The following is a 25267-nucleotide window of genomic DNA, read 5'->3' on the forward strand; positions in this document are numbered from 1 at the left end:
ATATGAGTTCAAACCACAGTCTGACCATGAAACTTAGGTAGTAAATTTTTAACTTAAATACTGTATAAAGATTGTGTGTGTGTGTAAATTCAAAATCACATATTTAATGAAATCTTTAAAATACAAGAAAGAAAGAAAACAGTGCCAGCACCATTAAATGTTAACCCAATTGATTGAGAGTTCGGCAGAAAATTCAGGAAAACAGTTCTTTCTTAGCAGCAGCACCCGAAGGAATTGTCTTCTAATGTAGCGGTGCCATTGTCTGTGTTTGTGTAAGTTAGCAATTTGAAAATAATACGAAGGTCAATATAATCCCAGTACAAAAGATCAAGAATGTGTTGCTACAGCATGGCCACAGTCAAATGACTGGAACCAGCAAAACAATTAATGAACACATATCATTGTCATCACTTTACATCAAATTTCCATGCTGGCATGGGTTAGAAGGGTTGTTGCAGTTCAAGTCCTTATTGGAAGAACTGATTCAAACTTACACACACATACATACACAAGTACACATATTAGAATGGTGCCTCTACTGGTGTGTGTGTGTGAAATGTAGTATGTCTAAAATAATGCAAACCCACATTTTGTATGAGCTAAGAGTTGATTTAGCTGGCACCAGTGCAATATGTAGCTTCATTTTGCATCTACCTGCAGACTGCAAGCATATTTACCTGGCACCGGTGCTACTGATGTTATTTTGTTGTTAGTAAGGCTAAAGAGCCTTCTCAAGCCCTGAGCCATCACTGGTTACCAGAGTGCAGTGGGTGGGTTTTGTGGCACCGACACTGTTGAGGGTTGCCTTGTAGATTGCAAGAACATACCACGATGGTAAAAAGAACATTTGTTCTGAGAGGATGGTGTTGGGGTGGGAAGTAGAGGGAATTGAAGGGAAGAATAATGTCAGGGGAGAGGAGGAAGGAAAACACATATATCTGTGTGTGTGGGGGGGGGGGGAGGTTATATATATAAATTTATATTTACAAACAGGCAAAGTACTCAGGAGATATATATATATATATATATATATATATATATATATACATATATATATATATATATATATATATATACATATATATATATATATATATATATATACATATATATATATATATATATATATACATATATATATATATAGAAATATATATATATACATATATATACATATATATATATATACATATATATATATATAGAAATATATATATATACATATATATACATATATATATATATACATATATATATATATACATATATATATATATATATATATATATATATATATATATATACATATATATATATATATACACACACACAGATATACACACACATATATATATCATCATCGTTGTCATTTAACGTCTGCTTTCCATGCTGGCATGGGTTGGACGGTTCGACTGGGGTCTGGCAAGCCAGCAGGCTGCACCAGGCTCCAATTTGATCTGGCAGTGTTTCTACAGCTGGATGCCCTTCCTAACACCAACCACTCCGAGAGTGTAGGGGGTGCTTTTACATGCTACCGGCACGAGGGCCAGTCACACGGCACTGGCAACAGCCACGCTCAAAAAGGTGTTTTTCAAACAGTGACTTTGTTTACACTCAGTGCACAATGGCAAGACAAGGAAATACACACGCACAAACTCATATATACACAAGCTGCTTTCAGTTTTTGCAAATTCACTTATAAAGTTTTGGCTGACCTGGAACAGAAGACATCCAAGGTGCTATGCTATGGAACTGAACCTGAGACCATGTGGTTGTGAAGCAAACTTCTTAACCACATGGCCATTCCTGCACTTATGGTGTGTGTTGTAGCAAAGTAAAATAAACCAAAAGCCAAATCTAATGCAACATGTAAAATTAAAATTTCAAAATATGGAAGGTTCACCAAAACCAGTACCAGACCCATCACCAAAGAATCGTCTTACTAAAAGTTCAGAAATTCAGAAACAGTTCTTACTGCGCCTTATTAAGTGATTTATTCTCTGAATCTAACCACTTTTGAAACCCATTCTTAGCGCCAAATTCAACCTCATGGTTCATGGTTATTATCATACAAGCCTGCTTTTCCCAGACCATTCTCCAGAAATCAGAAACTGTATGACGAAGTGGCGTTTGGCAAGCAACATATTTCAGTACGCTGGTAGAAACATCAATATCGACATGACTGGCATTGATATATTTGGAAGAACCAGACAATATTACACGGCACTTATCATCTACAGTCAAGAAAACAAGGAAAATCTTTATACAAAAATCTGTTAAGTATTTCAGATTATTCAAGAATTTAACGTTCAAAAACTGTTGCAGATACACTGATGAGGATTGAGTTGGGACTCAATAACAAATGTTTATTTCAAAGAACTATACATCTTGGTTCTCTAAAACACCTATCACTGCTGTTCACATACAAGCATCACACAGTCTAAGAGAAAGCTTTTGTTACCAACAGAGAAGCTGTCTAAATATCCTCCAGCTTCTGGCTACTTTCAGAATATCCTCAACTATTGCTAATTAGGTTACCTAGGTAACAGAAACTGCCCAGAAGAATCCCTTCTGGGGATATTTCTGAGAAGTTGCTACACATCAACCAAGGCAATTTCTTCAATGATAGCAGGGTTCTGCCATTTTCCCTTCTTATGAAGACTCTGTTCTTTGCTATGTTAACACTTTGTTCCAAGTTTTGTTTCCATGCCTAAAATTCTTTCTCTAATAGTACTGCAGATTCAGGTATAGGAACGAGATCAGCACAATGAAGTTCTCACAGGTATCCAGTCTCACACTCCACTGTTATGGCCTAGAGGACTATGGTAAACAGAAGAGGACCGAGAGCTAAATCCTGCTCGACTTTTAACTGCACACACACACTGTGTAACCACCACCACCAGTACTTACATGGTACAATATTGTGGAATCGATTTTTACTTTGGTTCTGTTCTAAGTGAGCAACTTTGGAAGCGCTGTTGGAAGGTTTTACTTGTTTCAAGGACTGCAAGAACAAAAATGACAACAGTTCATTACAGAATGGCTAACGAACAATTCAGCAATTTAATTATACACAGTTGTTTCTTGTAAAAAATGCTTTTAAATTCAAGAAAAGATAAACTATTTTATAATTTACATCTTGTAAAAATATTGTTGTTGTTTGTCATCATTATCATCATCATCATCAGCAACTGCACTTAACATCTATTTTCAATGTTGGCAAAGTTTGGATAATTCAATAGGAACTTCTGACCGTGCCAAGTTCCACTATCTGCTTTGGAATGGTTTTGTTGTTTAATATTCTCTGATAAACATTTCACAGGTGTTCATGAATCTAATGTGATCATTTGAAATACCTGAGTAGATGTTTTACCAACCCACACAGCTCTGTATTGTTGGCCAAGTAATTACTGGTATGGAACATCATAAATGAATAACCTCAAGAAATACAGCAAACAGAAACTTTACAAATTCTCTTCTGAGATCGTTTTTATTTTGATCTCACCAAGAATTTTAACCAACTGAGTTCTTAGAATGTCTGTCCACTAGATATTTCAATGACAAAGTGTCTTTTAACCCTTTTGTTACTGGATTTCTGTTCAGATGTTCTGTGTTTCTTTCACTTACTTTAAATATAACAAAGAATTTAGTAAAATAACTTAGTTAACATTAAGCTAGTGTTAAGAACATAAATTGTGACTAAGGTTTGGTGGAAGATTCTAATTCAAAACTTATGAAAACAAGACATTTGTATTACAGAGCCAAAGCTGGTTTCAGCCAGGATGGTAACGAAAGGGTTAAGAATTGTTTCTCTGTTATATATTTTAACCCTTTAATTAAAAACTTATGGAAACAAAACATTTGTAGCCAGAGCCAGTTTCAGCCAGGTTGGTCATGAAAGGGTTAACATCAGTGGTTCTCAACCCCTTTTTTTTTGTTATCTATGGACACCCTTTTATTCCTATTTACTCAGCTGGACCCTCATAACCATTCAATGTTTTAAAAATCCTATCAATATATTTTCAGAATTAAATATTATTGAGAATTGTATAAAAAAAAACTGTTAAAAATATTCTGTGTACTTTAGAAGTAGAACCAATTTATTGCAGATAAATTTTACCAAAATCTTCTATGGACCCTCAAGGATTCTATGGACTGTGGCTGAGAACGATTGAGATGAACAGTGGAGGGATTCACATCTGTCAGTTGTTAGAAATGACACTAAACTGTTGATAGTGCAAACCAACCACCAGAGTAAGACTATGAAATGGAGATTCAATAAGTGGGTAGAGGAAACAAAATGGCAAATTAAGGGGCAGAGGTGGTTAGAGGACTTATAGGGAGACAGGCAGGCAGGTGGGCACACACACACACACAAATATTCTAAAATAAATCTCATCCACAACTTACCTGGAACTCAGTTTTATAATTGTTGTTTTCCAAAGCTTCAATCAAATAAATTTGTGTTTCCAGCAACACTTTACTGTCCACTCTCTGAGCTACTTTGACCAGTGGTATCTGCCACAACCAGTTCAAATCATCTGTCAGTTTATCCAACTGGTCTTTAATGGTATTCTGATGATTGATTTGACATCCATTCTTTAATGAACCCAGGCATTGTTGTCTGGGATTCACATTTAGATTTTCTTGTAGAACTTCTGTTTTATCATCAGAGGAACAGTTACCAATATTGGAAGAAGATTCCACAGGTGTGTTTTTCACAGGTTTTACCAATTCTTTCAGGTAACAGTCTTCACTACACTTCGATCTAAAACACAGAATTTACAAAATAATAAAAGATATGAAGATAAACAAACATAAATGTATTTTTTCTATTTTTAAAATTAATTTCTTTAAAAAAAAAAGCATGATGAAGATACCATTATCGTCATTCAATGACCATTTTTCTAGAGTTTTCTAAAAGAATGGGTAACCATTATATTGTAAAAGATTCCTCATTAAATAGTGGAATATTCAGATAAATATTGATTTGAAGCAATCTTTAGAATTACAACATCCACACATAGAATAACAGAGGTAGGCACTATTATTTGCCCTTGGGAGGGGGTGGGGTGATAAAATAAGTACCAGTCATACACCGGGGTTGATGTCATTGACTTATCCCCTACCCAGAACTTGCTGACCTTGTGCCAAAATTTGAAACTATCATTATTATTATTATTAAGGAGCCTTTCAGGGTTGGTAAGTACCAGTAGGACACTAGGGTCAAAGTAATTCTCAGGTCTTGTGCCTATAACAGAAAGGATCCTTATTACTATTATTACCCAGTTGAGATTGTCAATAACATGGTTGGTGATAGGAAAAGCATCCAGTTGTAGAAACAAGCAAACCAAATGACAGATTTGGACACCAGTGTAGGGGTGGAGTTACTCCCAATATCAAAGGGTTCTGGTGATAATGACCAGCCTCTGCCAGTATAGAACAGGGACAGATGATGACAGTATAGAACAGGGACAGATGATGACGATAATGATTGTTGCTGTAGAACAGCTGGAGGCAGAAATGGTGGAATGCCTGACTAAATGGTTTGTACAATTATTTATGTCCCTTTATATTGCAAGTTCAAATCCCACCAGCTTATATGCAGCAGCTCATAAATGATAAACGTAGCAGCGAAAACCAATGAGAACCTCTATGGAGTAACTCAGTCTGCTAGAAATAGTAGTCCACTGTTTTTAAATGTACAGATAGAAGACAGGATGATCACGGCTGGAACGTCTTTGATCATAGTTTTATCTGTTGGATGAGAAAGCTTACTTGGCAGCTAAACCAGCCCAAATATAACTGACTTACCTATGCACCGTTAAGGTGAGTGTAGCAGCAGACTGTTTCTTCAGAAGACTGACAACTTTTTTCACATTAAACCCTATCACACATATACCATTAACCTGTCGTTAATAAATAGAACAGAGAACAGAACCAAATTTAGATGATGATAATAATAATAATAATAATGATGTTTTTATAGAATAATAGCAACAGAAGCAGTATTAACACCAAAAAATAATCTTGATTTCCATCTTAATGTGGAAGTTGGATTAGAAAAGAGAATACTGCATGATTTGCTTTGAGAGGATCTTTCCTAAGGACTTGTAATTATATTGTTGACTGATGAGAACTGTCTGCTAGAGTTGCCAGATCACGTCATTTCATCCTGCTGTGGGTTCCTCAGGGATAGAAGTCCAGTAGTAGCATAACAGTCAAATCTCCCATGGACAACATGTAGAATGTCAGTGTCTGTCTATTCAGGCACTGGTGCCACAAATGGCCAGTGGGTTGGTGCTTTTATGCACCATGGCTCCAATGTAAAAAATGCAGTAGTTTGTGTTATAATACAAGCTCTACATTAAGTTGGAGATCAAAAACTGAAGGCCAATCTCAAGGCATTGAGCCTTTCAGACAAGATGGCAAAGGACCAAGATACCTGGTGTCTTGCTGTACTCAAGAAGACCCATATTCCACAGTAGAAATATTAAGGCTGCTCTCCCTGGTGTAGAGGATTGGCTTGCAAGAGTCCTGTGCCAGTGCCACATGAAAAGCACCTGTACCGAAGCCACATAAAAGCACCCAGCACACACTGTAAAGTGGTTGGTGTTAAGAAGGGCACCCAGCCATAGAAACCCTGCCAAATCAGGCTGGAACCTGGTGCCGCTCTCCAGCTCGCCAGCTCTGGTCAAACCGTCCAGCCATGCCAGGATGGACTACAAATGTTAAATGATGACAATAGCCAGAAACTTGTTCTGCTCTGGTCTTTCAGCTGCAAGGATATAGAGTTGCCTCACTCAAGGCTGCTATTCTTACAAAATGCAAGTTGATCTCACAGTCTGACCAGCCAGGGGCCTTGATCTTGTCTTCTTTGATTAACTTGAAAAGGTAAAGAAAAACCCCAAGATGTAGTTCAGCCAAATTGTAGAAAGATGAGGGTTTGCATGGAATTAGAGTGGACATGGACAGCCCAAACCACCCATGTGGAGATGACTTGGGACTTCTGGTGCTATTGTAACAAAGACATTGACAAGATATGTTTACATTAAGAAGTAATAGCTTCCAAATGGAAAATGGTGGAGGTGGTGATGACAACAACAATGATGACGGTATGTGTTTGTAATGATGACACAGTCTTTGTATTACTTCTAAAGACAGAGGAAGAAATACCTGCAAAAGGTAGTCACCAACACGAAGATTTCCATCTTGTGCTGCTGCACCATTTTCTGATATTGCTTTAATAAAAAGTCTGCTATAGTTATTGTGGTGGAAAGCTGGCACCAGACTGAAACCATAATTTCCAGATTCTGACTTTTTTAATCTCACTTGGAATACTTTGTTCTTCTGAAACAGAAAATAAAATAAAATAATGAAAAAAAAAAAAACTAATTTCAACTATTATTTCTGAAATATTCAATATTCAGGATTGTATGAATATCATTATTATTATTATTATTGAGCAAAATTGGGTGTAAGAGGTACGAAATGTAATGTGCAAGAGAGAAGACTCCAGTGGAAAGGCCACGGGATGCGTAAGGATGAGGACGGCTGCATAGAGAGGTGATGATCTCTAATTCTGGAAGGGGAAAACAAGGGACAAAATGGTGGGAACTGATCTTCTGATGTTGAGTGTTGCAGAGGAGATGATAAAGGGCCAAAGGAACTAGAGGCCATAAAAGCAGGCCCTTTATGTCCGTCCCCCAATGCCTGCACACAACTGGTCCCTGACAAACCTCTTCCTTACAACCCATCTTTCTAACATCTAACACTGCCTCCTCCCCCCCCCTCCCACATTTGTTGTTCCTCCTTCCTCTCTATCTTTCACCCTCCCTTCAAACCTACCTGCACACAACATGTCCCTATTGAATCACTTCCCCACATTATCCCCTTAACACCACCACCCCCACTTCAACTTGTGTCCGCTCACGTCCCCTCCATCTCCAACTCTCCTTTCACAGTCTCATGAACTTACCCACCCACTCACCCTATCCACTCTTCGGTTCTACTTATATACACCTTTCCCCCCTCACCACCAATCACATCTTCCCCCCCCCCCCGAAGTATCTCCTGTATCTCTTCTTACTGCAAGACACCAATTTCTGTCCCCCAGTTTATATCCTAACTTCTCCTCACCTGACTCAAACCCTGACCCTCAACACTTCTCACCCTTCGGGCAGGGGTGTCAAGTTATTTGGTGGCGTCACTGCTGCCGGTGCCACAAAAACAAACGCAGCCCCTGTGGCACCCAGTGAAATGGTTGGCATGAAGAAGAGCATCCAGCCATAGAGACCATATCAAAGCCGGCAGCAGGGCTCGGTGCAGGCTGCTGCCTGGCCAGCCCCTGTCAAACTGTCCAACCCATGCCAGCATGGAGGGAGGGCATTAAATGATGAGGAGGATGACGATACATACAAACACACACACACACACACACACATAAATAGACATATGCAAATACACACATATATAAGTGCAAAGTTTAACATTGCCATCCTAATACCAGCTGTATCTTGGGGATGATGTTACTGATACATACATCCACACCCACACATCTGCTAACAACTAAACAGGAAAGAAAGTATTTGTTGGTTGTGAAGAAGAAGAAGATTGGGTTTTGGGAAGGAGTTTGACAATGTTTTCACATAAAATGCAACCTTTGAACTTTGGGCCTCATGAAGGCAATGCCAAGTGACCGAGACCTTTGGTAGCTGTGCTTGAGAAGACCTCTCAAGCCAAGTGATATCATAGATGTGGCCAGTGCCTGTGTTTCATAACTAGCACCCATGCTGGTGGCACATAAAAAGTACCTGTTACACTCTCAGAGTGGTTGGCATTAGGAATGGCATCCAGCCATAGAAACCATGCCAAATCAGTTTGGGAGCACTGGCACATGCCTGCACCTACAATATCTATACATACATACATATATATATATATACATATATATATATATATATATATATATATATATATATATATATATATGTATATCATCATCATATGCATACATGTGTGTGTGTGTGTTCAAGTGAGGTCACCACAAAATTGATAGTTTTGGCAGGGTTATGTGTGTGTGCGTGTGTACAGATGCCAGGGAGGAGGGGGGGTATGAATGTGAGACACAGGTTACAGATTCTCGACATACCTCAGCCATTTCACACATTTGTGTCAGACATTGCTGTTTTGTAGTGGTTTTACTCGTACTGCTGACACCAGCAGTCATGGTGTCTGAGTTTCCTTCAAGGGATTCCTCTGAAGTGAAACCAAGTTTATGGTCCATCGACTCAGACATGTTAGTCTCCGACACACTCTCCGATAGAGTCTCACTGGCTTCTGTGTTCACCAAGGTTGCTTCGTGTATTTTTGACTGTAAAACAGAAAAGTGAGAAATTAGGAAACTGACTGGAGGTTTAGGGAACAACACAGACAAATAAAGGAATATTGCAATAAAGAAATACTTAGAACTCCTTGCTAGATGCCAATATCTAAAAGGAGACATTCTATAAATAGAAAGAAAATAATCCACCCTCACCCCCACCCACCCCTAAAACACAGAAAAGAGATGTTCGTGGTCGCCATCGTCATCATGTAATGTCCATGTTCCATGCTGGCATGGGTTGGACAGTTGGACAGCAGCTGACTATGGCCGGTCTCCAGGGTCTACCTTGGCACAGTTTCTGTAGCCTGATGCCCTTCCTAATGCAAACCACTTTACAGTGTACTAGGGGCCTTTTCCATGACACCAACATGAGTGGGGTCACCCAAGCAACTCACAAGATTAAGAGTCATTGACAAAGTGGAGGGGCAGGAGTGAGGGAGGTGGTTTTCTGCCAGGTGTAGAGAGGCTGAAGTAGGAACGAGAGGCTGGAACAGATGATGTGTTGCTGTAGAGGAGGAGAGAGATGGGTAATCAAGCAGGAAAGGGAGAAAGGATGATGGAGATGAGGTGTCAGGGTACAAGGAGGGGAGTAAAGAGAGAATCAAGGATGGGTGGGGGCTTGTGAGAGGGACAGACAGGAGAGATGAGGAGAACATGGATGGAGGTGAGTCCCAGGTTCGGGGGGGGGGGTTGCAAGGAAAATAAGAGTGGGGTAGGGAAGAGGAGGAAGTGATGGGGGAAGAATACATTAAAAGATGGAGAGTGGAGAGCAACAGTATAATGAAACTGTTGATAGATGAGAAATAGGTTTGTTTTGTAGCAAATCTTATTGTTTTTGTCAAAGACCTATAATCAAGGTGATTCCAACCATGACCTTCTCATCTTTTGAAAGCTGTGGAGGGCTACATTATTTAATATGTCTGTCTTTATTTAACACAGTAGAGAGTGACTTAGGGACACTTGACTGCTATTTCTATCCGGTTGAGCAAGAAACCCTTTTGTTGACGGCATTCTAGCACTGTAGCTGTAGAAGCAGCTTACCAAAACCACAGATGTCTTAAATTCTTAAATTCTGCAACAGAAGCTGACTTTCAGTCAGTTCTAATTGCTGGAACTGTTTATATTTATATGGAATATTGAGTTATCCAAGAAGAATTAACCAAATTCTATGACTGAAACTTGTATTCGTTGATACATCTTTAACTTGTCTAATTCTCCAGCCATCGAAATTCTTGGACAAAAAAAAAACAAACAGATGGAATAAGAAAAAGAGAAACCATTTACCTTACACACAAATTTTTTTTCCTGACTCAAAGAAAATTGGCCACAATCTTCAGATAATGTAGAATGAAAGTTGCTTTTGACTTCAATTCTTCCATTTGGGGAGTCTGATATGTAGCCATTGGGAGCCAAAATATTGCATTCTTCTTCAGTTTTTGGACATTTATCCTTGGAAGTGTTTTTCTCATCGAAACCCAGTTTTTCATCGGTGACACTGTCAGGTACCTTTCAAAGTGCAAAACAATAAAATTTATACACATACTCTGAATATATACATAGGGGTATGTACCCACATATTACAGTGGCCTCCCATCCATCCCCCCACACTGAACCATCAGATTATCTCTCCTCATGCACTACACCTGTCTACCTCCCTACTCCACTCCTGCTGTCTACCCCACTACTCCTCCTCCTCCCCCCTCCTACCTGAGGTGCCACCTGGACAGCTCATCACCACTATTTATCTCTTTATCTCCTCATCTGCCATGACCATGTGGTATGTGGTTGACCACCACAAGTCATCAAACCCAGCCAGATCTTCAGTGAAGAGGAAACGGTATGCAGGGTTTAACTTGGAAAATCAAACAACATGGCCAAACAGTCTGAGCTGGGGGTCCTTATTCATACAAATAACAGGTCACATCCCAATTTGTGAGGAGGGTCGTTGGTTGGATACAAAATCTAACTAATGGCAACCTATAATACTGTTAAGCATCCTAGCACCAAAAGAATTTGTTTCTGTTTCTGTTGTGGATGAGATTGTCCAAGTTATTGACAGCTTCACTTAGCCCAGCAGCAAGATTCAGAACAGTATTTAGCTGCAGATCTGAAATGCTAAAAACGCTTGAACAAGCTGGTGCAATTGTGGTTTTAATGGAGAAGGCTGTTCGGCACTGCCAAGATCTGTGCAGGAGGACAAAGGTTTGGGGCTTTAGGTCTGTGACCCACTTTGAACTCCAGTCTAATAAAATATCTAAGAATTTACTGTATACTAATTTGTACTCTAGAATAATAATTACCTTAACGAGTTCTTTGTTGATTCTATCAGAAAGTGTGGGGTCCTTTGTAGAACCCTTGGGAGTTACTGTTTTATTTATAGTTGCACCATTATTTCTGTCTGGAAAATAAATATATTTATCTTGGCAGCATTTCTTGTGATCTTCACAAGTTGCTGATGAGTTGCTTTCTTCCTACAACAGAAAAAAAAAAAAAGCATGAGAGAAAATAAAGATTTTTTTCACTTCCCCCAAAACTTTCCCCCCACACCTGACACATCTCTGTCATTTTATATCACAATTGGTGAATAATAACAATAGGCTTTAATGCACTTCTGATGACAAAAGTAACAAGGGAGTGTGTGTAACTCAGAGCAGAACAAATATAGTAAGGGACTTTGAACAGCACTTGTTTCTTTCCTTTTTCTTGCTAATGTTTACATTTTTACATTCTTCAACAACAAACGTCTGCAAAAGACACAAGTGAATGGCTTCAACACAGTATCCTTCTACTGACTTCTACTCACAAGCCATTGGTAATTTGTGCTTCCCTGGTCAAGTACCTTGCTTCACCTGAACTCCATAGAGAATTTAGGCAATATAGTTAAAAGGAAAGGTGACCAACTTGTATCAAAGTAACAAGGTAGAGTTGAAGGCTTCTATAAAGCCCCTTGCACTTCCGTCACACCTGAACCGCGTCACAGCTTGGTTTCTTTAATGCCATGGTATATTCAGCCACTTACTGCAGTCAAAGAAGTTCTAACCAAAAACGAAATGCTATCCTCTACCCACATTTCAATTTTTTTAATCAACTTGTTCTATTCTGATGATATAATTAAGATGGCTGTCTCTTCACATTCTCATGTTTCCAGATGGCCACCACAAATGTTAGCTTAAGTCAACAACAGGTTCAGTCCCGCTGCATGGCACCTTGGGCAAGTATCTCCTACTGTAGCTACAAGCTGACCAAAGCCTTGTGAGTGGATTTGGCAGATGGAAACTGAAAGAAGCCCATCGTGTGTGTGTATGTGCAAGAGGAAGAGAGTGAGAGAGAAACTGTGAGCATACATGTTTGTATCTCCTTGTCTTCTTCACATTGCATGGGAGTTGTAAATGGGTGTCACTGTTATACAGGCGGTGTCTGCAAAGATACTGCCTGGCCAAGTAAGGGTTCACAGCAGGAAAGGCATCCGGTTGCAGAGAACTTGCCTCAATAAACTCAGTCTGACTCATACAAGCATGGAAAAAGGGCCATTCACTGGTGATGATAATAATGGTTTCCAGTTTTGACACAAGGCTAGCAATTTCGGGGGATGTGTTTGACCCCAAAACTATGAAAGGCAAAGGTGACCGCAGCAGCATTTGAACTCAGGATGTGAAGATGGACAAAATGCTGCTAACAATCCAGCCAGCCTGCTGTCTGAATGACTTTGATAATATTCTGAAGAAGTCGTTTTAGATTTAGTAAACCTGCTACAACCAAAACTCTGATGCTCTGGCTTAATTAACAACAAATGCAAAAACCGATAATTGTTCAAAGGCCTTTGTGAGATTTGTTCAGCATAAAATTAAAGATACTCCCTTGTCATTGTCAGAAATACAATAAACCACTGATTAGATATATTCATCCATCCATCATTTTGAATCCAGGTTTTGTCCCCGTTAATGGGGGTGGCCAGATCTACCTCAATGCCATACCAACTGCCCTCTCACCATCTTGCCCGGTTTTGGGCATCCTCCCTTCTCAAGCCAACCCTCCCACTCTCCTCCTCCACCTTCCCCTCCACATTTTCCTTGGTCTACCTCGCTTTCTCGGTCCATTTACCTCAAACTCTAGCAACCTCTTCAGAACATGCTCCTCATCCCTCCTCAACACATGTCCATACCACCACCACTCCATTTGCCCTTGCCAGCCGTTCCACTGATTCCTCCAGCATCCCCATCAAGTCCTCAGTCCTCTTCTTAAACAGCTTCACACCACACATTTCTCTCCCCACTGCTCTCTCAGTCCTTCTCAAAATTGCCATCTCTCTCTCTCTCTCTCTCTCTCTCTCCCTCAGACACCATGTCTTATTCCCATACAGCATTCCAGCTCTCACACAACAACTCCCACGGACCTTTCCTTTTGTCCTTCAATGAGGACCTTTTCCCTTACAATTTGATTAGTCTGCTGGAGATGAAATATTAATTTCTAAAATAAAGACCAAACAAACAACGGAGTATTGATAAAAAGCCAGGACAATTCTTGTGAAATGGCAAAAATGTGATTCTAACCTTTAATGAAGGGGATTCTTGTAATACTTTGTTGTCTCTTGTTCCACTAACATAAGTTTCTGGTAAATCACAGAAGGTTTCAGGTGATTCCTTCTTAGAAATAAACTCTTGAGTTGAATTCAGTTGACATTCTTCTGTTGTCTTTGCCATAGTTGCAGTTTGAGGGGGGGAAGTGAATATGGGGGTTGTTGAGGTGGGGTTTGGAAGAGGCTTTGTTTTGTTGGGGTCCAATTCAGTGCCAACCTGCAATGGAAAGCAGAAAAACATGATGGTCATGTTAGGACTCTCTTTGATTATTGATCTGAAACAGAATGATATTTGTCAAACTTGGTTCTTCTTGTGTTGTTCATTTTATAATATATTGCGTTTACAATACAGTCACACACACACACACACATACAGAGTAAGTAGCAGTGGTGTGTGTGTGTGGGGGGCATGTGTTGTAAGAGCGTGTCACTGCACCCACCATTTGTTAGCGATTCCCTTTGACTCCTGGTGAATGATGCCTCTGCACCATTCAAGCAACAACCCCTCCAGCCCATGGGTAGGTTTGGGTAGTTGTTGCTGGTGAAGGTTTTACAAGGTTGGAGTGCAAATCCTCAATCTCAGCCTCTTTTAGTCCCCTTTTACAACAACACACAGCAGAATTCGTTGGTTCTAATCTGTGTGGTCCCCTCTCAGTCCTTCTCAAAATTGCCATCTCTCTCTCTCTCCCTCAGGCACCATGTCTCACTCCCATACAGCATTCCAGCTCTCACACAACTCCTATAGACCCTTCCCTTCATCTTCAATGAGACCCTTTTCCCATATAACAACGCTCCACATTCCCTGAACCTCACCCAGCCAAGTTTCTCTCTTGCCGTCACATCTGCATCACACCCACCCTATATATACATCTCTCATACTTTTCCTTTTGCAGGTACCAAATCCACTTGCATGAGTTACGCCAGGAATGGAATCATACAAGAAGACTAAGTTACTTTGAAGGCAACTGTCCCGTCATCACAGGTTTGTCATACAACAAACTGCAACCCCTAATTCTATGCCATTTCTTCCATACGAGACAATGTTAGCTGAGATTGTTACCTTAGGTTGTGGAACATTTCCACAGTAACCATATTTCACAGGTGCTACACTGCTTTCCAGGCTCTCACTAGTGGTGTTTCCATGTGAATCATCTTCAACAATTCGACCCAAAACGAGGATGCATCTTTCAGTTGCATCGTGGAGAATGCTCACGGCCTGCTGATGGTATTTGTCTTGCAAGCTGACATCATTTATACACAAAATACGATCATCTGTTGAAAGAAAGTTGAAGATGAAAGCTTTTATCTGAAAAGCATTTTGTTTAGATAACTTTTTCAAAGAGAGAAAAAATTGCTTAGCTTTGCCATCACTTGCAAGAGAGACTGGCTTGGCAGCTCGTTCCATGCTTTTGTTAATTATTTGAGGTTCTTATTTAGGGTAATGTGAAATTTTACCGTAAACATTTTTCTCTTAGGAAAGTTTGCCTTTAGCACATTCGTCTCACAATATTAGGGGCTGGAGGCAAAAGAAGAACCAAGCATTCCCCTATCCCAACCAGAAGAAGTAGGTATAGAATTCCTGAAGAATATAAATTTCTTGAAATCAATGAGAAGTTTTCATTATACAATAATGAAGATTATGTTGAGCTGCAGTCAGTACTTATTTACAGCTGAATAAATTAGAGCAAAACATGAAATGATGTGCCTTGCTCAAAGATACAAGGCACTGCGCAGTTCAGGAATTGAACTAATTGCATTAAGGTCATGAAACCAATGCACTAACTATCAGTGCACAAGCCTTAAGTTGCTAAGTAATTTACATTAACTGTAAGACTAAACAAGAAGTGAATTGGTTAAAGAAGTGATTTGAACCAGTGCATGTGTTATTATCATTATTGGCATAGTGATCCTCCTAAGACAATAAACAAGAAGTGACAATGTTAATATCAAAGAAGGTGAGAGGTTCACTTTTATTTCTTTTATGCATTAGTCAGGTGCAGAAGGGCATCAGCCCTTACTGTTTTTTGATAGTGGGAGAGAAGAGAGAGGAGGGGAGAGGAAGAAGAAGATGCTACAACCCACAAATTAGTTCAATAGTAGGAAGAAGAGCAGACCTAATTGTCAGTAGACCATATGGTCCACATAATGGCAACAGATTCCATGAGATGGAACTGAGGAACAGGAGTGGTGTTAAACTGGGTGATGGGGCAAGTCTACAGTTATCTAACAAAACTACAATGGAATCTTATTAACTGTAAAACTAAATGAGTATTACATAATTTACATTTGACAGATATTTGTCCTCATCTTGTTTGTTGTTAACACACTGTTTTGACTGATATACCCTCCAGCCTTCATCAGGTGTCTTGGGGAAATTCCAAACCTGGGTTCTCATTTCTAAGGTATTTTTCGACGTTATTATTATTATTATTATTATTATTATTATTATTAATATTATTCAGGTCACTGCCTGGAATCGAACTCAGAATAATAATAATAACATTGAAAAATACTTTAGGAATGAGAACCCTGGTTCAAAATTTCCCCAAGACACCTGATGAAGGCTGGAGGGTATATCAGCCGAAACGTTGTGTTAACAACAAACAAGATGAGAACAAATATCTGTCAAATGTAAATAATTCCTCATCCCTTAAATATAGAACTGTAAATAAGTAATAATTGATTGATTTTCTTTTAATTAACAAAAATTTATAGAAATCAACATCAAATTAAGAAGGAAAAATGGTAGAAATTGCATTTAGAGACTTACTTTTTTGGATAGTGCCATTTTGTTGAGCAGCTCCTCCTGGTTGTAATGATTTCACATAAACACCACCTAAATCTGTTTTTGTATCAATACCACCCTAAAGAGATCAATGATATAAACCGATTGAGAATTCAGATAACAAGAAGAAGCTTTCAAGGATAATTAACAAAATACTGGTGCAAAGGAAACATATTTTATGTAGAAATAATTAATAATTAATAGAAATAATAAATTAATATGTAGAAATAATTAATAGTGACAGAAGCAATATTAAAAACCAAAACATTCATCCCAACTCAAAAGTGGATGTTGAGTTAGAACACACAATACAGTATTATTTACCAAGAGAGAACCTCTCAAATGGATTTGTGGTGCATATAATCGCTTGTGTTTATTCCACTAGTAGGAGATGGTGATGGTAGCAGAGGATTCTCTCCTGCTGGCAATATAGACATGAGTGCTTATATGCACCACAAGTCCATATGAGAAGTTCTCTCATGGTAAATGATGCAGTGGTTTGTTGTTCTAAGACAAACGTCCACTTTTTTAAGAGAGGATACATATATTTTGGAATGTTAAATCGGAACTATGAAGGTAGATGAAGGTATGGTTAAATCATAGAATATGGATGTATCTAACATAATAATTGTTAAACTGTTTCCATGTCTGTTCTGAAATGTTAAATCATAAATATGTAGGAATGTTGAGTTGTGATTGCAGAGATATATTCTGAAGTGTTAAATCTAAACTATGGAAGCACATAATGTTGAATTTAAACTATCATCATCATCATCATCATCATCGTTTAACGTCCGCTTTCCATGCTAGCATGGGTTGGACGATTTGACTGAGGACTGGTGAAACCGGATGGCAACACCAGGCTCCAGTCTGATTTGGCAGAGTTTCTACAGCTGGATGCCCTTCCTGGAGGCACATAATGCTGTAATGTTAAATTATATTTTATACCAATATATTTTTCAATGATTTCAGTCTTCAGATTGAGGCCATGCTACAGCATCACATTCACTGGATTTTCATCCATTATCATCAACCCTGATACAAATTTGCTACATATTTTATGAGTTCTGTTTATCGAACAGCTAAGTCCACCTTTGCCATAATACCACAAGGTATTTTTGCTTGGACTTTCTACCATGATACTCTTCTGCCTTTCACCTTGCCATTCTGGTTCTGTCTGTCTGTATGTCCACTGTCCACCTGACCAAGGGTACTCAGAGTATAGTGGCAACCTTTTCTTCTTACACCTGATCATTTTTTCTATAATTACATTTTTTAATGTGTCTTTTCAAAAGAAGGGTAAGATATGATGATTTCAAGGAGATTTGGTTGCTATTTCTAGCATGTCATTCATCTACATGAATGCATCTTTGCTGCCTGTACTGAAAATCTGGTGGAAAGAGAATCATCTTTATTTAATGTATCTTCCAAGCTGGCCTAGGTTGGACAGCTTGACCAGAGCTGACAAACCATGGGGTTGGGCTGTTTCAGCATGGTTTCTATGGCTGGATGTCCTTCTTAATGCCAACCATATTACAGCATGTACTGAGTGTTTTATTTGTGGCACCAGCACTGGTGGGGTGACCAAGAAATTTGCAAGACAAGACAAAGTCCCCTGAATTGGTGGGGGAATAGAATTGAGAGAGATGGCTTTGCTGTAGAAGAGATACTCCAACTGCAGAAGGGAGCAAAAGAGAGATTTAGAAAGATTAACTTACAATAATGTTTAATCCAAGAGATCCTTGGATTTTGGTTAAAACACATTCAAAGAATTTCTCATTTGGTCTTTGATCCTTAAAATTCCAACTGTTTTTGCTGAAAGAAATACACTTTTTTTAAAACTTAGAATGCTACAGATATTTTAAAAAAAGGTAAACAAGAACAAACTGTTGTGGAAGGGGAGTAATGTCAATTAAACTGACCCACAGTGTATAACTGGTACTTCATCAGCCCTGGAGCAATGGAAAGTAAAGACAACCGTGATATAGTTTAAACATCAGAATAATAAAAAGACTGTCAGTAAATACCAGATTATGCCTGACAGCTCCCTATTCCTGTTGAATCAAAACCCTTTAACTTAGCAGACCCTATATTACTATATATCGACCAGACCATCAGGTGTTGTTATATACCGCTGGTCACAGTGCACTTCCAAGTCTGTCTTGATTGCACAATTCTTTTCCTTCTTGACCCAGTCTTCCCATCATCATGGAGGCCTTCCAAGAGGCCCTTTTCTGATCTCTTGGATACCACTTGCCAACTGCATGAGTCCCCCTGTTGTCTGTGAACCTTGTGACATGTCTGGCCCAGTGGGAGGTGGTGAGGGGAGTCAATATAATTGAGCAAATATAGGAATATTGTCTTAAAAGCTAAAACAATATTACTATATATCCCCCTGTATATGACTGGTAGTTTAGTGATTCTGGAAGAATGAAGAGCAACGTTGTCTCTGATGGAATTTGAACCTACAATGTAAAAGACAGTAACTAAAATTCTGCTAAATCAATAATTTTTCATTAAGAAAAACATTAATCAGTAATTTAGGCAGAAAAAAGGGGTTATGTTTGAGGGAAGTACCCCAGTAGTTAACTGGTACCTTTTTTTTTATGTATTAATTCCCTGACAGGTGCAAGACAAAGTCAAGCTTGACAGGAAATAACTAATTAAATGTTTTTTTACCATTCCTCAGTAAATTTAGAATGATTGAGTGGATAAGTTGTTCTTGCTTTGTCTGTAGAATTCTGTTTGGCACCATGTCTGTCAATAAAGCAGACAAACAGTGACAAAGGAATCATTCTGGTATTGATACATGACAGATTGCAAATAATAGTATCACTGGTTATTGATTTTCAATCAATCATTGGTTCAATGTATTTCTGACAGTCACAAGAGAGTGTCAGTAATTTGATGCAGAACAAATATCTCAAGTAACTTCATTTATAGAACACCAATTTTTCAGTAACTTTGCTGACACATATCTTCTGCCAATGAGTTAATATCACCACCACCACCAAAGGTCCATCTACATTCCCACACCATGTACAATAGGCTTCTGTACAGTTTCCGCCAACCAAATTCCATTCAGCAGAAAGGAGTCAACTTGAGCTTACATAAGAAGACTCTTAGCCAAGTGATGCGCAGCGGGATTTAAGCTACTCTGTATGAAGCTGCAGCTAACAGTCGAAAGGATTGTCTGTTTACACCCTGGTACATAACACTGCCCTGGTTAAATTTCCATAACCTGAACATTTAACTGACAAAATATCCCTGTTCTCCAGACTCGGATGTTACACACACATACAATATTTCACACTAAGCTTAACAGAAGCCTCCATGTTCTACAAAACAATAGTCAAATCTTCTTCGTATCACACTCTACTATCTAAAGAAAGGAAGGACACATTGAATAATGCAATCCTACAGATAGTCTGCACCTGAAATCAAGACAGGATGGTCACAGCTGGAATGGTCTGTTTGACCAGATTGATTGATTGTCAAACAGCAGCAACAATAATTCTAACTCCATGTTTTGTCAAAATTGTTTGTTAGAAAATGCAGAAGAAATAATTTTAGAAGAACCAACCTCAACAACGTCCAGTTTTCCGAATGTCTTTCAGGCAAGTCTGTGGTTCCTAAATTGGTAAACAGCTCGTCAGGTCTGGTAAACAGAGATGCCAGAGATGCAGGCATTTCTGCGTTGTTTGAGGATTCAACTTTCTTCAAATAAACATCTGTAAGATATAAAGTATGATGTGGAGAGCATGTTAAAATAGGCAGAAGGAAGAGTATACCTAAGTAATAGCATTTCTACAGAGAGTGAGGGACTGTAGTCGTTTCTGGAGAGAATAAAGGAGAGTTACATATTCAAGGGAGAGTAGAGAGAGTAAAAGTAAAATAGAGTTTTGATAATTATATAATTAACGAGTCAGAGATAAATGATATCGTTAACCTGTCTCACTGCCTGGAACTATCTCACTTCACAGACATCTTTCATTCTTACTATCCTTCTCCACCCACATTTTACATTGAGCAATCCCCCCCCCCCACTTCTGAGCCACCAAATTATCTCTCTCTCACTCACCCCACACACTATGCCCGACTCTCTCTCTCTGCACAGACACCCTGGTAACTCACCCAATCACATTTCACCTCTCTCTCTCTCTCTCCTGTCTAATGTGTTGATATTCCCATTCTGCTGCTCTTCAATTCCCTCACCCCTTACCCACCATTCACTACATCCAACCCTCAACACTTGTTTGTCATTCATTATATTCCCCCACCTCATCACTCATTCCTTATCTCTCCCATACACTCTAACAACCTTCTCTCACCCACATTCCCAGCTCCCTGTCCCCACTCCTACTCAACTCATATCTTGAGGGTCCACTCAGATACTTCATCGCTATTATTTTTACCTCTTCCTTGCTCCACCTCAATCACACTCCCACGATGTGACCTCTCTTCTGTAAGGAATCTGTTTTGCCCTGGCCCCTTATCTCACGCTTTGACCCCTCATTTCCTTGTATAATGCCATCTCTCTTGGAGCTCATAGTCTTGCAAGCTGCATACCAACCTCACTAGAGCTGGTGGTATGAGAAAAGCACACAGTACACACTGTTGAGTAGTTGGTGTTTGGAAAGGCTAGCAGCCATAGAAGCCATGCCAAAGAAAGACATTGGAACCCCATGGGGTCTTTGAACCAGTCAAATCCTGCCAAACTGTCCAACCCTGTCAGCACAGAACATGGGCATTAAATGATGACGAGAGTGTAAATTCTACAGAGCATCAACTTTAGACAAACACACAATTGAACTTTCAACAGATTCAAATACAGAAAGGAATGGGAGTCATATATCCATCTTGGGTGATTCAATACAATTAGGAACATGCAAAGAATTCATGGAACTTGAAGACATCTAAAGCAGCAGTTCCCAAATTATGCATTGTAACTCGAAACTGGATCATGGTATAATTCTGGAAAGGGCAGCAAGATATTTTTTTACTTTTGAAATATTTGATAAAATGTAAAACGTCCATAAAGGACTAAATGCAGACACTAGTGAGACTGTCGAATCTAGAAATAGCAGCAAAATCATGTCTTCCACCTTAGAAAAAAAGGACACGTTGAATAATGCATCCTAGGTAGACTATGCCTCATTGAAGATACTACACATAACTAAAAATGTTCAGAGTTAATCCAGGGCCAAACAACAACAACAACATTGGTAATTTCGATTTTATGGAGAATATTCTTACCTTTCATTGAAGGTATTTTCTTTGTAAGGACTTGGGAAGGTCTTGTAGGAAACAGGGTCTGCTTTATTCCATTTGCAAACTTGTCTTTAGAATCCTCTTGTGGTTTATCTGTAAGTTCTACTGAAGTAGTATGGTTTGTATCAGGGAGGATGAACTCGTCTTCAGTTTGGTAAATGGAATTAAAGATGTTGGGAGTTGAGACATGATGTTCCGGAATGTAAGAGTGATCAAAGTAGGATTTAGTCACAGAAGATTTGGGTTTAAGATCTTTTGTAGAATCCAAACCATTGGTGCTACTCGACAGAGCCCGAGATGGTTTTATGCTAAGTTTGAGACAGGAAGAACTTGCTGGTAATTTAACATTGGAGACGCTTGAAGTCGGAGAAGTGTGGTCTTTTACTGGAGATGTCTGAGATCTCTGGAACAGCAACAATTTCACAGTTGGCTGTTCATTTTGCCGTATCCTATTAAGGACACCTTTACAGCTAAGACCCTTTACAGGGATTCCATCAACAGCAAGAATTTGGTCGTTACATTGCAACTGTCCATCACAATCAGCAGGACCTTTCGGCTGGATAGAATGCACAAAGATTTCTCCGGCATCAACACTGTCCTTCATACTCTCATTGGTGAGATCTATGCCAATACTACCATAAAGATCTTTCTGTAGAATGACTTCTTTGAACTTTCTGTTTTTGGCACCACCATTATCACGACTGTCATAGACACAGATTCCTTTTTCAGGAGAAATATCACAGACAGATGTGCTAGTGGTGGTGCCTGGGCTGGTTATTGGTGAGGAAGGAATTAAAGGGGGAGGAGATGGGGGGTTGGGGGAAATTTTAGCTGCAAATAAAGAAAAAGGAAAAAACACAAAAAAGTTAGATAAAAATAATGAATTTCAAGATTAAAATATATTTGTAATGGTTAAGTGTAATAAATAAACGAGAGAAGCAGGATATTAATTGTTAGACGGGAGTAGTGACAGGTGAGCAATACCTTTGGTGACATACTGTGCTTGTGTTGTCCTGTGAAGCTAAGCGAGACCATAGTCGTGGCCAATGCTGGTGTCAGGTCAGTGGCACCCATGCTGGCGGCACATAAAAAGCACCCACTACACTCTCAGAGTGGTTGGCATTAGAAAGGGCATCCAGCTGTAGAAACTTTGCCAGATCAGCCTCCTTCTTACCAGTTTTCACTCAAACTGTCCAACCCATGCCAGCATGGAAAGCAGGCGTTAAACGGTAATGATGATCATCATCAGGATATGAAATAGTCATTTATTTATCATCATCGTTACAAAATAAGTTACAGCCTAAGCTGTGGTAAACAAATTGTCTTTAGTTCTATAGTCCAGTGTGTTTGGTAATTAGTTTCATGTGTGTAAGACTGAAAGAGAGAGAGAGAAAGGGCAAGTAGAAGGGGTCAGAGCTGTGTTGTGGCCTGATGATAAGCCGAAAGAAAGAAAGAAAGATGCTTTCTGATCAGATGCCAAAGGGGCTAATGAGGTACTTTCTGAAACAGCATTCGTCTGGAACCCAAGCCCTTACGTATTTTTTTGTGAATGTTGACTGACATGATGTTATCAATCAACATTAACCGCATCAATCACGCCAGTCTTGGGTGACCTTTGACAGTAAAGGTCACTACACCCCCACCCCCATCCTCCTCACTTAACTATAAAACTCTCAGAGAAAACCATTTTCGTTCAAATAAAATTATTAAATCTTGTACAAAATAATTCTATTTTTCTGTTGATATTCTTTATATCAATCTTTCCAAATCTACACCCCCCCCCTCTCCCACTCCACCTCCCTACTCTTTGGTCTATCTACAGGTCTGCTATTAGACTGCTGCTCTCCACCCCTATTTCGTTCCCCCTCCCCCTCACACATTTACCATCAACTAACCTGCCACCCTTCTTCCACCTGTAAGCCTCATCCCTAATGAGCCATCACTCTCCCCAAATGAATTTATTCACCCACCCTTCCACAAATTCTTTGTCCCTATTTTCTCTTCTACCCATCCCCCGCTCCCATCTGACACCTCACCACCAGCATCTTTGTCTTTTTACCAATTACTTCTTCCCAATGGGGTGTCGCCATGGATCTCTTCTACAGCAACACACCCGTTTCTGTCTCACTACCACACTTTAAACTATTGTCACCAGGCATAAAGCCACCCCCTGAAACACACACACACAGTGGAGGGGGTCTTGTCTCACAACTTGGCAACCTCGCTTGTGCTGGGGGCCATGAAAATAGCACCCAGCACACTCTGTGAAGTGGTTGATGTTAGGAGTGGCATCCAGTCATAGAAACCATGCCAAAAGAGACATTGGAACTTGATGCAGTCCTCTGGCTTGTTGGATCCTGTCAATCCATCCAACCCATGCCAGCAGGCAAAAACAGATGTTAAATGATGATGAGATGTGGAAGTATTTCCCCCATTGCCTGAAATGGTCTGGACCAGATTCCGGACCCTTTGCTCCATTAACGTAGACAGGGACCTAAATAATCTTCACAGCAAAACTGAGATGGTTTCCACTGACCCGAAACAGGAAGATGTTTACTGAGAGATTGTGGAGGGAGGGAGGGAAGGGGGGGAGGTGCTACTGAATTGGTCAGGATGATCACAGCAGAAATAGGTTTGCTATGCAGCTGTATGTAGGACAACAGAAGGAGACAGCCGTATGTGTATGAAATTAGTTTCTGCTGAAATATGCAGTGTGTTGTCTGAACTAAACAAAGGTAAAAGTATAAATAGCAGGCCGTGTCGAGAGATTGCACCTGAAACAGTTCATTAATGTCAGAAGTGATTGGGATAACAGCAGCAGCAGCAGTGTGACTGGAGCTCTTCAGGGAAACAAATGCAGTTTTGTGAAAAATCTATTCTTTAACAATAATGGTCTAAAAACCTGAAATGGGGGAATTGCCAGATGCCCAATTACAGTTTTAGAACAAAGAAAAAAAAAACTGATCTTTCCAGAGAAGATGAGAAATATGAATAGGGAAGTGGGGGGGGAGGAGAGAGAGAGTGTAGTGGTTGATTCCCTGCCCCTCCCCTTTATTTTATTGATCAAGTCAAAACCTGTACAGACACAAATATTGGTTTAAAGCTGAAGACTTATTGTTCTGAAGAACAAAGAACATTTGGCAGCTCCACTTAAAGTCATGCGGATAGAAAAAGTATTTTGGCTGGAATTTGGAAATAACAGAAATAAACGATGAGGGACAAACAGGCTTTAATTGATCAAAAGACATCA

General features: G+C 39.4%; 1 protein-coding gene across 5 annotated transcripts in view; it reads right to left on the bottom strand.

Annotated features, from left to right (window-relative positions):
* Positions 1-25267, bottom strand: part of LOC106871091 (uncharacterized) — a 67493-nt gene that overhangs the window by 9140 nt on the left and 33086 nt on the right. For 4 of the 5 annotated variants that reach the window (XR_016240865.1, XR_016240863.1, XR_016240866.1 and 1 more), the window contains 13 exons: positions 22003-22848; positions 20330-20477; positions 18465-18561; positions 16732-16825; positions 15022-15233; positions 13936-14178; positions 11686-11856; positions 10670-10891; positions 9152-9373; positions 7177-7350; positions 5815-5909; positions 4411-4768; positions 2911-3004 (listed from right to left, as the gene is read on the bottom strand). Coding sequence is in view for 1 of the 5 variants with exons in the window: in XM_089348264.1 (XP_089204390.1) it covers positions 1976-2234; positions 2911-3004; positions 4411-4768; positions 5815-5909; positions 7177-7350; positions 9152-9373; positions 10670-10891; positions 11686-11856; positions 13936-14178; positions 15022-15233; positions 16732-16825; positions 18465-18561; positions 20330-20477; positions 22003-22848 (3235 nt within the window). In the remaining 4 variants the exon portion in view is untranslated. Of the gene's footprint in view, positions 1-1975; positions 2235-2910; positions 3005-4410; positions 4769-5814; positions 5910-7176; positions 7351-9151; positions 9374-10669; positions 10892-11685; positions 11857-13935; positions 14179-15021; positions 15234-16731; positions 16826-18464; positions 18562-20329; positions 20478-22002; positions 22849-25267 lie in introns of all 5 variants that reach the window. The other variant, XM_089348264.1, reaches the window with a different exon arrangement.

The sequence above is a fragment of the Octopus bimaculoides genome, chromosome 2 (assembly GCF_046866305.1).
Source record: "Octopus bimaculoides isolate indiv1 chromosome 2, ASM4686630v1, whole genome shotgun sequence".
NCBI classification, from domain to species: domain Eukaryota; kingdom Metazoa; phylum Mollusca; class Cephalopoda; order Octopoda; family Octopodidae; genus Octopus; species Octopus bimaculoides.